Source organism: Macrobrachium nipponense, chromosome 8, assembly GCF_015104395.2.
Source record: "Macrobrachium nipponense isolate FS-2020 chromosome 8, ASM1510439v2, whole genome shotgun sequence".
Classification (NCBI taxonomy): domain Eukaryota; kingdom Metazoa; phylum Arthropoda; class Malacostraca; order Decapoda; family Palaemonidae; genus Macrobrachium; species Macrobrachium nipponense.
This window is the reverse complement of record NC_087203.1, coordinates 55,317,513-55,331,507: the sequence shown is the minus strand read 5'-3', so window position 1 is coordinate 55,331,507 and position 13,995 is coordinate 55,317,513. Positions and strand designations below refer to the sequence as shown.

Genomic DNA, 13,995 nt, shown 5'->3' with positions numbered 1-13,995 from the left:
ATATATATATATATATATATATACACACACAGTGGTCCCCCCCCCTGTATTCGCATGGGATGCGCACCAGACCCCCCCGTGAATAGTTAAACCTGCAAATAGTTGGAACCCTTATAAAAATGCTTAAAACCTCCGACTAAAAATGTTTATACTTGGTTTTTTAATAGTTTATCACAAAAAGTGCATTTTATGATGAAATTGATTTAAAAAACCAGGAATTTGTGGGTATTTTTCATAGAAAAGTACCACAAATAGGCGAATTTTCAGCAAATAATGCGGGAAATGTTCCTGAGAGAAATCCGCGAATGCGTGAGCCTGCGAATCTGGAGAACATGAATACGGGGGGGGAGGTGGGGGGGCGGGGGGGGGGGGGTGTCGTCACTGTGTGTGTGTGTATATATATATATATATATATATTATATATCTAATAAAGGAGCCCCTAAAAATCACCAAAATATAGAGAGATAAATACTATATTTCAGAGACTGCTGTCTCCCTCTTCCATTCTGTTATAACAGAACACACACAAAGGCAGTCCCTGGTTATCAGCAAACTCAGTTAACCCTTAATGGATGGATTGCTTCACGGGAGTAGTAATAACAGGTTTGGGGTGGTGGATGGATTGATCATGTAGGTAAACGTTATTAAGCGCGATCGATTTCGAAAGAATTGGGAGGGAAAGAGGTGCCAATACTTTTATAGCCCATAAATTCACTAATGGCAACTTTTACACTGGCTAAAATCACGAGTCTGGGCATCTCAGGACTTCAGTTCTTCTGACTTGAAATGGGAATTTAGTACATCTCTCTCTCACATGAAATCTATCTTTAAATTTGCTCATAAATATACCAACGGGTTGCTGTTGGTTTTTGTTCTTGTCTATTACGATAGTATGTCAGTTGTAAATGTAATTTTGCAAAGAAAAGTGCAGAAAAATAGAAAAACATGTACAAATAAAAAAAGTTACTGAGTCTTCGTTCCTGGTAAATTTACATAAAGATTTTTTAAAAAAATGTGCAAAGAATTTGTTACTGATTATATTTCTTATCTATTTTGATTTTGTGGGAGCTGTAATTATAATTTTACAAAATAAAATAATTTATTAGATAAAACCAGTTTATATATTTATTAGATAAAACATATAAACTGGTAAAATTTACAATTGTCTTGTAAGAGGCCTAACAAGGAGTTGTAAATAGTAATTTCCAACTCGTGGAGGGTAGGAAAAATTGTTTAGAATTTTTTTCTTTCACCATGTGCATTTGCATCTCTTCTTCTTTCCATTGATGTTTTTTCTTTAGTAAATTTGCCGACCTGAAAGTTTTGCCAGCATGGGGTGCTGCATATCGATTTTTTACCCTGGCTCCTAAGGGTTAAAGGCGATCTAGTTTAATGGCGCTTGTATAGCGCCATAAAATCAGCGATTATGGTGCCATAATGGACCAAGTTTCAGTTATTGGCGGCATAAGGTGCCAATAATAGAGTTATGGTGGCATAACATACCTAAGAGAGGCGTCATTGACTGAAACTTTGTGCCATGAATTGCAGAGTTTCACTTAAACACACACATATAATATATAATATGAGTTATCACATCACCGTGAATCATATATACACATTAAGCTACAAATGTCCTTTAATATCTAATTCACTCTACCTCGGAATTAATATATTTTCATATATGATAACTGAAGGGGAATTTTTTGTTTTAGTTGACAAGAAATTCGGCGGCTCGTGGGCGAGAACCACGGAACCAAGAAATCTGGACGTACAGTGAAGTGCTTTTACCCACGTGGCTATCACGTTCTGATTTCTTGGTTCCTTGGTTTGCGCCCACGAGCTGACGAATTTCACTTCTTATCAACTAAGAAATTTTTCTTTGGTTAACATATGACAATATATATATATATATATATATAAATATAAATATATATATAATATATTATATATATATATATATATATAATATATAATATATATATATATATATATATATATATAATGCTATAAAATGATGGGGACTATTAAGACTCTTATTGGATATATAATATATATATATATATATCATATATATAATATATATATATATATATATCTATATATATATATTATAATATATATATAATATATATTATAATAAATAATATATAATATATAATATATATATATATATATATATATATATATATTATTTATATATATTTATATATATATATATATATAGGTATTATATAATATTATAATATATATTATATATATAATATAATATATATTTATATATATAATATATATATAATATTCTAGATATATATATATTTAGATATATCATAATATCTATATATATATAATATATGTGTGTGTGTGTGTGTGTGTGTGTGTGTGTGTGTGTGTGTGTGTATTTTTTAACTTTCATTATTCTTAATGTGTATAATATTCACTTGTTAAGTGATGTGTATAAAATTTTATCATATCACAAAATTCAGCTTTTATTAATATTGGTAAAGGTTAATGACTGTTTAAGGTAAGTAGTTTTTGGAAATTGTAATTTCCTCAGCAGACTTAAATTCTGTATCATTATTTTTTTCTTATTGTAAACTTTTGTTAACAATTGCTAAAGAAATGATAGCCAAATTTACGTACATTTATTTTTACTTATTGTCAACTTTTTTTTAACAATTGCTAAAGAAATATAGCCAAATTTAGGTACTTTGCTTTATTGATTGCAGTCAAAACGAAAAAGACGTTTGATATGATATTTTTTGGTACTTGAAAATAAATTTTGTTGTGTTTCTTATTAGGACAGGGATATTGTGTTTCGACATATCTTTCAGGTACAGCTCTCATTTTCTTATCTTAATGTACACCTCATAACTTGATGGTTATTTTCTGATGACTGAAATAAGTAAACTTTCTTGTTGAATGAAATGACTTGCTTATCACCAAGGGCTGCTTTTGTGCATTCATGAAACATTGCAGTGCAGACTGATCACTGAACACAAATGTCTCACTTTCATAACAAATGAGAAGTTTACATGAGTAAAGAATGTGCCTTTGTTAGTTTTTGATAGTCATATAACATTTGTACCAGTCTAAAGGATACCAAACTAAGATGATGTGACACAACAGCATGAAAGCAGGGCTCAGGTTGTGAAGGTGCTCACTACCTGATGTACTGAGGCTTTGTTACACCTGCTGCTGCTGAGCACTCTGAAGCATAGCCTTGATGACTTTGGATGTTAGCACCTCATCCTCAAACCCTTGAAAGTCACCCCATCCTTGTAAATGCCTCATTCCTTTGCGGCTTACGATGCAGTGTCTGCATTGAGGCTGAAGTCAACAGAAAAATCAAAGACTTGTTTGTTGCTGTTTTCATGCTTTATTTATGTTAATCATCTGTCTGTGTAACTGTGACTTGTTTATATTGCATTTTCCAGTGTATTCAGGGGAAAGTTTTCACAAGATTCCATGAAACATCCCTTAGTAAGGGATATTAATGTGTCAGTTGCAGAATCAGTGGAAAGTTTCCCATCTAAGCCCTTTCTCCTCCTGTTTTCTAACTCCATAGATGTAGCGTCCAAACAGCATTCTCCATCACTTTCTACCGTGTGTATTCTCTATTCTAGACATATCAAGTGTGTTGAAGGCAATGTTCAATAAATCGGCACAGGCCGCGAAAAGTGATTCGATATCCCAGACTGCAAATTCTGACAGTGGGGAATCGAAAAGTCCAAAAGGTATCCAATTTCCTGCCTGAATTATTGGTCCCATATATATATTTACACTTAGATTTTTATATCTAGATATAATTTAATGTATAATACACTAACTTGTACCCCTTAGTGCTCATGATTCATATTTATGGATTTTGAAAGATTAGAAAGAGCTGCGAGTCATGGCACAGGGTTCAAAGATTCATTTTTGTATTGCTGCCAAATGACACAATCCCAGTTAAATTAAGGGAAAAGATCTGATAAGTAGGAGAAAAATTTTCCCCAATATGCCTTTTCCTGCCTGTCCTCCAAAAATCTCCACGCCCATAACTGTCACAAACAAGACAGGTCTTTCAACTGCATTGTCTCTGCTATGGCTCTCAGTTGACTTGCCAGCTTCTTGAATCAGCCTTCTCCCCCTTTCCCAGCTATGTTCTCTCCTTGGACCTTTTACAGGCCAATAAGATTGATGTTACCATTAATAATAGACTGATGGGAAAAGGAATGAAATCAGGATGACGAGTGACATCATTATCAGATTCGTATGTTTGCGAAGGGTTTTTGACTTTTTTTTACATATTCACTTTGTCCTCCGTGATTGTTCCTTTTCCTGATGCCTGCAAAATCTCACCCTTTCCTTACTTCCAGGCGTGTTATGCACGCAGTAATACTGCTTTTTATTGAGGACTACAAAATAGCATGTTACATTGTTCATAGGAAATGCAACTGGGATGTGGCACTCAGTGTTTGATTTCTTTAAATTGTGATGATATTTGTTTAAATGCCCAGAGCTCTGAAATATATATATATATATATATATATATATATATATATATATATATATATATATTTATATTATATATATATTGGCACGAAATCTATAGTAATTTGGAGTATACTTTTAGTCCCCTCTTGTGTCAGAAAAATTGCTGTCTATTTATAATTACTGTACAGTATTAGAATTTTTGCAGAAGAAACTGCGTAGACATCCCAGTTAAAAGTAAAATCTTCAGTGTCATATAATTATTCCCTAGCTTTTATGTTATGATTGATGGTTCATGTGTGGCATAATTACATTTACCATATTTAATTCCTCAGTTATTTTCGGGCATTGTACGTAGTATATGCCTGCTGGGTTATCCAATAGAGAAACATACTGTGCAATGTAGTGCATTAATTATGTTTTGGTTATTGACTTGTTTATTTTCATGGCCATTGTTAATCTTAACAACTGTTGCACATTAATTGCCAATATTATTAGTATATGAAAGTGTCCTTTTTTTCTAAATTATGATATGTATCTAATTATATTTACAAGGCAAACAGTAATTCAGAGAGAGCTTATGAATGTGCATGGTATGAGATGCAAATCAGATAGATAGCCTGTAATAATTGCAGTTTTAGAATAGGATTCTATTGATAAAAATATTTTAGCTACTAGAAAGTTTTGTTTCGCTAATTGTATTGTGTTTTTATTGCAAGTTGTCACCATAAAGACATTTCCAAAATAGTCTAATGCACATCATAAAAGGTTTGATAATAGAAGTATATATATATATATATAAAGAGAACCAGGAGTCTTCAAGCCTATAAATTTAGTGTACACTTGGGTAATGTATTCTATTTTGTTGCCTGATTAATGATCTCTTTGAATTTTACAAATGTTTTACGTCTGTATGGATTCCTTTTGTGTAAATAAATGACTTGACAAGTGATGTTCTATGGCATGTGTTATTGTTGATGATTATGTGCATAATTGCTAGCAGAATGTTTTAAAGAACAGTATATGCAATTAGGATGTGTATGTGTAAGAATAATGTTTTGTGTATGTGATGAAGAGTTTATGTGATTTTTACACTGCTTCACTTAATCCTGATATTCTGGTGCTGTGTACTCCATTTGATTCTTATAGTGAATTCTCTACATAATTAACCGGAGTTTTTTCTTGTTATCAGAACTCACAGTTACTGTATTGTAGAGAAATTGGATAAGAATGCATACTTGAAATTCACAGAGAAAAGGCCAACAGTAATTTAAGTATGGGGACCCTGGAGTTACCTTAGTCCAAGCTTCAGGATGGTATGATACCTTAGGGTCGGGACTTACTGTCTCAATCCTGTCATATATTGCCATAATTTCTTTACAGTTCAGGTGTACTAGTATTATGTACTTATTTAGAATCCTTCAGTAGGTTGTATTGTCTTTATCATTCACATGTGATTTCAAGTTGTTTGAAAGTACTTGCGTTGTTAATGGGTCCAATTGCGCAGAAGGATGGTTATAAGTGATGTCTCCTAATAAGTGAGGCTATAATCTAATGGTGACAAAAACCCTGCATTGCCTTTCCTTGATAGGTTGCAAAAATTGGAATTAGGTAAATTTTACTATGCTTTGATTAGATATTGCTTTTCTTGATCTAGCATATTTTTGTGTGAATTGTGCTAATTTACTGCCATTGTTTTTTGTTTACTTTTCTGGAACAATTGATGTCATATGGAAAATTATTTCAGTGTTGTAATTGACAAACTACAGCACATTACATTTTGGGCATTTTTTTTTTTTTTTTTTTTTTTGCTGTTGTTGAAGAAAACTTCTTTATAGGGAGGATATAGTTACAGCACATGTATTATTATTAATCATATTGTTCTTATTTTTCTTTGAATTTGACCTTGAATAACTTTGATAGTTATGAGGATAAGGCTTTGAAATTATAAACACAGAACGATCATGATGAGAGAAAAGTTCCAGAGCACATCTATCGTAAAAAAATAAACAAATAAACTGAAGAAGAACCAGTGAACAGAGGGTTACATTCAGATATTTGGATACACTTCAGTTTCATCTGACCCTGAGCTTCTAATATTCCATGACACTACAGACAAGCAAAGAGACTTATCTCTTGGAAGACTTCTTGCTACCAAGTCGGGAACCATTGAGTGTCATCAAATCAACAACAATGTCCTGCCTTCAGGAGTGAGGAACTCAATTTATATTGGCTCCACAGATTTGTTTTGGGACAATTTGGACAGTGTCATGCTATCCAAGTTTTCTTCATAGTTTTCAAAATGTTATGACAGATTCTCTTTACAGAGGATACGATATGACAACCTCTTATCCAAACATTCATACATGTGCAAGAGGGTTATTTGAGCTTCTAATGTATACCTGTTTGTAAAATCACTCATGAGCAAGTTGCCAATTCTTTTATTCAGAAACTTGGAAATTGGACACATGTTACACTCTTGGGATGGTCTGAAAAATATACAGGATGGTCTGAAAAATATACCCATCCTCCTCTCAGTCTCATGAAATATTTATTGAATAGGTTAATGACCTCTGGGAGTCTGAGGATGGGTACAGTAGTATAGGCAACACTCTCATGAGTGAGCTTTTTTATTCTTTCTGATGACAACATCATGCGAGAATGATCTCAAATTGTTGACAACCTCCACCTTTTACTTGAAAGCTATTCAATTTGACATCCGTAAATGTCTATAAATTTCTTTTACATCAGGGGGATGTCAGCTGTCTTGAGATCCATTTCAGGTACAGCTGCCTGGGGATGTGCCCTCGTAAGCCAAAGATGCCTCAGCTACAGCTCATGGTCTCATTAAACATGAATTTTTCCTTCTATCTTTAATGAAACACTGCATAGTTCTCTTCTTCAACCCTGTAAGACTCCTCAAGTTCATCTAATCTGGCATGCAGCAGTAGTAAAACACACCTGACAACTAAGATTGCTATGTAAAAGATGAGGGTCTTAAAAAAAAGACAACTGAAAACTATTGCAAAGCTTATTTGGCAATCCAAGACGCCTGTAATACTGCGTGGTCCAATACTGAAAAAAGTAGCCACTGTGCAAAAAACTGTTTGCTGCAGCACTACTAACAAAACTGAATGCACTGTATAAAAGTACATATTTAGTACTTGCTCAAGTATTTGGGACATCTCAACAGAGTGTGGATAAAAACTCAAACCCCAATCGACTATAGGAGCAAAGGAATACAGATTATGTAGCTACTGAAGCCTAATACTACATTGGCAAATTTCAAATATCAACAACCAATAAATAAACAGTTTACCTTGAAGAAGAAGAAAAAAAACTTAACACAGATGAAAAGCCAAACAACCATAACTCACCGAAGCTCACTAACTACGTAAAAATGCGACAGCAAACACTAAAGTACAATCTTAAACCTTAGATTTTTTATGGCGTAGTCACTGTCTTGTCCTCATGGAGTATACCCTTTCCATGGTCTACCCAGAGCTCCATTGTGGCCAGACTAATGTCAAAGAATTATCTTAACCGGTCTTATGGCTAAATATGTGTTGCAATGATAAACATTATAACATGAGATAGAGTATAAATGGACTCAGGATAAGTGGGCACTTTCTATTATCCTCAGCGAACACTAATACCCGGTTTTCCTTCTATGTCAAAACTGCAAGAGAAAGAATTAGTGGTTGTGCGCATACACACCATCATATTGTTTACATACGACCAACATCTGACCAAGATGCCATTCCTTTCTCTGACCATGCAAGAAACCAGAGCTCAGAGAAGTCTGTTCTTTGCTTATTGATTCAGCAAGTGCATAGTTTTTAAGCTCCAGTTAAAAAAAATGGTATTATAGTTTACACCCAGTCTGCAACCCAACATTGAAATCCACATAGGTAGGTAGTATGCATTGAGGAGTTCAAAACGGCCTCATTTTTCCATTCTCTAATTAATAGTTTTGGAGATATAATTAATTAATGTTGAAAAGTTACCAATAAACCATAGATCTATATAACCTACACAGCTGTGTAGATCTCAAAAATAACATTTTGAACCCCTGAGCGTACCACTAGTCGCAAACCAAAATTTACTTATAAAATGAATTTATTTTTAAAACCCCAATTTTTCACTCTTCAGTAAACTGAAAATTTTTGAGTTCCGCAACCCTCTACTTTTGGCACGTGGTAGCGGCCAATCAAGTCCACAACCAAAAACGGGTTCCACAGGTTGCAGAGGTGCTGACTAAAGTTGCGGAACGCCAACCTTTGTGTACTGCCCATACAGGTTTTGTGCAAAATGTGCGATAAACCTTGTAGGTAGCCTACAGAGAAGACAGGAAGCAGTGGGTATCCAACCGTTATGTGTACTATAGTAAGAGCAAGAAGTATTGTAATTTTGTAGTAAGTGAAGTACACACCTTCCTGCTTGGCAAATTTTGTGTTTTTCCAATCATTGGTGTCAAAAGTTTTGGGAACACTCCTCTATTTTAAGTTCCCCACAATGGTCACCAAATACATCTGTGGATTGGCACAGTTTCTGCAGCGAGGTGGCAAGTGCTTGGTTAGAAAATCAGCCAACGATTGGGGGTACGCATGTCATCGCCGAAATTGAGGAGACATTTTTTGTGAGAGCCAAGTGCGGTCACAGAAGAGTTGAGGCAAGTGTGGCTGTTCAGTGGGGTGGAGCATGAGAACAGAAAATTTCACAATAATACCCTTAATTGAGGGCAAGGAAATTCTTCATAAGAGCGCAAAGACTCTCATACTTACTATAAAAAATACATCTGCCCAGGGTTGTTGGTAATGTCTGATGGTTGGGTGGCCTACAAAGTTTAGGCGACGATGGGTACACACATAAAGTGGTTAATCACTCGGAAGCATTTGTGGACCCGAAGAACAGCACAGTTTACATACAAAACATTGAGAGGCTTTGGAAAGACGTAAAGGAGTGGATGAAGAGGCTGTGGCTCAGAACAGAATACATTGTCCAGTATTTTTCCCAGTAACTGTTTTTGCGGAAATTACAAGTGGAGGAGAGCTGTTCAAAGCTGCTGCTGTTTTGTATCTGCCACAGTCTGAAGGCCGCACACGTACTACTGTCGTCACTAACAGTGAAGAAGGCACCGGCACTGACGAAGCTCACTCTCTTGGCAAACCTACACCTGGCCCATCACACAGTTAAGAAGGTATTTTAAAAGCTCTTTTTCATATTACAAATTATGCTACACACAATATTTTTCTGGCCTGTTATGATGGTTTTTGCATGTTTCATACCATGATTGTTTTTGGAAATGCTTAGTTTTCGACTTAGATCAAAGTCGAAGGTCATTTTTCGGAAGCCTCCAGCCAGAATAATAAAACATTTTTCTGTTAGTTTTCTTGTTTTGTGCTGTCGCTTGTTTTCTATTACAGGTACTTCTCATTTAACGACGTACTCGTTTTACAACAACTTGGAGTTACGATGGCCAAGAGAAAAGCTATTTACTGCCAATAATCGAGCCTAGCCTAGGTTTTAGAAACCTTGAAATCTATGGCTAAAACAATAAATAAGGCTTTAATATAATTTGTAAAGAAAAGTGATATGGTTTAACCTCTTAAAGTCGGCATTCTATGGTTTGAGAACTCCAATGGTTGGCTTGATTTATGCTAAGGTCACACATTCACGTATCAATGCACGCACGCCCACGTATGAGAGGAAATTGGTAGTTGGCAACAGCTTACGTCAGTAAACCGTAAATGTAACGTAAAACATATGTAAAATCGTAGACGTACGGTGACGGGTCGTCTGGGCGCTAAGCTCCGCCCACTAGGTCGCCGTAGCCCACTCCAGTTTTGAAATGTTCAAAACAAGTCGTGGGTGGTCGCGCCAAATGTCACCTGACGTAGCTCCAGGCATTGCACCTGGGACCCACGGTGACTGCTGCGGGGTAAGCGCTAGGGTCACCAGCATCGTTTGCCGTCGTTGTTTTCTTTCCGCGGCGAAGCACGCGGGCCTCCTAATTGCGCTGTAGCCTACGGCGAAACCGATTCACACATTTACAACCCTGTACGACATGGTAACGCTGTAGCGTGGTATAAAAGGTCAGGTCGGTGCCCTCAGGTCAGCTGTTGTTTCCATCTCCCGAGACCAGCAGTTTCCTTCAAGCATTCTCCACAACGCCCTTCAAGATGCCAAACCTCCTAAAACGACCAAGAAAGGGACCATCAACGTCACATCTTGCAGGACCTTCTTTCGGCCCGGAAAAGACTCCTACAGCCACTCCTACAACCACTCCTGCAGACATTCAGGACAGAGAAAATGTCAACTTCCACTGATGACAGCGACACGGAAACTCTCCATGAAGCTACCCCCATTGACGAGGGACAGAACGTTCCCTTGACGGAGGATAGCCAAGACGTCGAAGATATTTATTTCTTCTGAATAGCAGTCTTACAATAATGGTGTAACAAATAATGTAAATATTTGAGAGGAATTCCTATATACATCTAAAAAGTATTATCTTGAATAGATAGAATTTCTATTTATTTCCAAGAATGTTTGATAAGTTATTAGATGTTATTCTATATCGCTTAAATATAAATCGCCCATAGTCAACAGTTTTATAAGTCTAAGTGTATGTCTGAATGGTAAAATCGAAGCAAGAAAATTCTAGTGCTAGTCTTATATAGTACTTATCCTATGTTCATTTATTTGTGATGTTACATTAATTACATATATATATTACAGATGGCTACTATCAAAAAGTTACCATAAAACTAAAACAGATTAATTTGTAGGAAAACAACGAAGAAATTAGCTGTTACAATGATTGTTTACGGAATGGCAAGCTCTGTTCACAGGCCCGCTCTTTTGTACCCTATGGCACCACAACGGTGGGCGTGGTCTTACACTATCGGCGTAAGTTTCAGGTAGACGTCCGACCTTGCTTTCTTTGCGCGTACATTTGCGGCGCAATTACGGTGATGGCTTTATGTCCGTTAGCCCGTGTCCTGTTTACCAGTTGTTCATTCAAGGTCATTTCAGCGCGATGATGCCCACGATCCACATACGTGGGCATACGCCGTTGTGATACGTGAATGTGTGACCCCTGCATCGGTCCATATTAGTTCGTTGCGCGATCGGGTGGCGCCTCGTTTGTTTACAACTTCAAGACAATAAAAAGTATGCTCTATCTCCTTTGTTTTAGTGAGAATAATTATTATTAGTAATGGGAAGAAAATGTGTGAATTCCTAGTAATGAAAAGAAAATGTGTGAAGTCAAATATGTTTTTTTATGTTAACTTGTAAATAATGATATTTTTTTTAAGTATTACACTTGAGAATCTCTACCAAGTCAATCCTTTTAATCAAAACAATGAGGCATATTTTTGGCATTGCGAATTCCTTACTCTTAGTATGCTTGAAAGACTTACATGTAATACAGTTTGATATATTTTATACAATTGTGTATTTACATACGCATTCGATATGTCACCCATGAGATCAGATGACAGTAGAGGTAAGAAGTGCATTGCGTAAATCTTTATCAATGCTACAAGCAGGATCCCTACAGATCCTGGCTACAAGATGCTTAATTGCTTATCCCATTAGCGAATAGTTTAGTGTTTTCTTTCCTCAATAGATGGCGTTGTGCTTTATGTTTTGACGGCAACATTCAAACTCCCCGTGATCGCCGAAGTTCATTCATTATTTTTATTCATCTCACTACCCTCTACAATAAAAATAAATGACGAAAAAACTAATAGCGATAATTATGAAATACCAAATTTTGAGGTATTTAGAATATTAAAGTCACTGCTAAATATTGTGCAGATTCTGAGAAAAGTTTAGTATTATATTGAGGCCAATGTGTTAAATAAACTACACTGTTTTGAATAAAATTATACATTATATGAAGTTATAAAATGATGAAGTTAAAATATAGGGGAAAGAAAAGGATAAAAAGTATTGGCAGAACTTTGCCCAGCAGGCTGTGTCGAAACTAGTTCTGTGTTGTTGGTTATGGGTCGATGCAATGCCATTACAATGGATAACATAATATGACTAAAAATTAATGCTATTAGTAATACTAGTAATAGGCGGGATATGACTTTGAAACGGCTCGAAATAAAGAGAATAACGCGTTTAACGACGAATTCGTTCGACATTCATCGAAGTAAAATACTAAGCATTTCAGAATACAATCATGGTATGAAACATGCAAAAACCATCATAACAAGCAAGAAAAATATCGTGTTTAGCTGGAGAACCAGACTGGATGTAAACTATAATTTCAGTAAAAAAATTATATAGACTAAAACAATGATTTATTGTTAGTGGAAAGCCATAATCAGCTGAATTCTCCAGTTCACGTTGGTGCTCATTATGATCGTTAGGTAAGGTCCGAGAATTTTATTCTTCATTTACCTATTACCGAGGTTCATTGAAACATGTAAGTTGAAAACTAAGTGTGCAATTTAAATTTCAGTTAACAAAAATTTTTAGTGTATAAGGGGAAACAATTATTTTAGTGTTCATTAAAAGCCGTAAACTGTCGTTTCTCATTAGTGCACGTCGGCGTTAGCGATTTATTATCGGTATCTCCGAGAGTCTCAGCCTTCGTTTATTTCATCCAAAAATATTTTAGTTTACACTGTGGAACAATGATTTTAAGGTGCGTGAAAAACTGTAAACTGGCTTTTTCGCCAGTAGGCACGTAGGCGCTTATTACAATTTGCAATCGTTAGCTGTTTGTAGAAGCGAATGTTGTTTTGAAGGATACATAATTCTATTTGTTCGTTTTGGTAATTCTAAGCCCGCATTCCGCGATAAAGTAGACTATGGCAGTTGACGTTTTCCTATGTTATTTTACTTACTGAACAAGAATTTAAAGTAATATTTATTCGACCGACTGTAATTAAATCGCAATTTACAGTTGAAAACTACATGACGGTACTACGGGTGAGATTTACCGACGTTAAGAGTTCAAAGGTAAATAACAGATTAGTTACAGTCGACCGGCAAAATATCACCTTAACTCTCGTAAAGTAAGTAAAATAACAGGAAAAATGGCAATTTGTCAAAAATTGCATTTTTCCTAACTATACAAACCTGAGGTCCTTTACAATAGGAAGATTACTTAAGCGGCAGCTGGAACGGTCGTAAGCTTCGAACAAGGGGTTAGGTAATTAACTGCTTGTCCGACAGTGAGCGCGCCGCGCGACTGGGAGGCGAAGAATCACTTTTGCTTTAGGCCCATGCAAGACGCAGAGTGAGGGGTGGCATGAGGTGGGGCTATGTGTAAAGGACCTCAGGTTTGTATAGTCAGGAAAAATGCAATTTTCGACAAATTGCCATTTGTTCCGACACGTTTTACAAACCATCGGTCCTTTACAATAGGAAGACTCACTTCTTGGTGGGAGGAATCTGAGTCTTTTGTGAACAGACTGGTGTTCGCCCAACCTTGGAAGCCTTCCTGATCGTAAGAGCGAGGGAGGGATCCAAGCCTCTGTCCGATTGATCGGGGTG

At 35.9% G+C, this 13,995-nt stretch overlaps 1 protein-coding gene across 9 annotated transcripts in view; it reads left to right on the top strand.

Moving 5' to 3' along the window:
* Positions 1-13,995, top strand: part of LOC135222787 (protein unc-79 homolog) — an 841,880-nt gene that overhangs the window by 265,180 nt on the left and 562,705 nt on the right. For 8 of the 9 annotated variants that reach the window (XR_010316338.1, XM_064261060.1, XM_064261059.1 and 5 more), the window contains exon 8: positions 3,624-3,734. The exons of the other annotated variant lie outside the window; for it this stretch is intronic. Coding sequence is in view for 7 of the 8 variants with exons in the window: in XM_064261060.1 (XP_064117130.1) it covers positions 3,624-3,734 (111 nt within the window). In the remaining variant the exon portion in view is untranslated. The remainder of the gene's footprint in view (positions 1-3,623; positions 3,735-13,995) is intronic. 9 annotated transcript variants of the gene reach the window in all.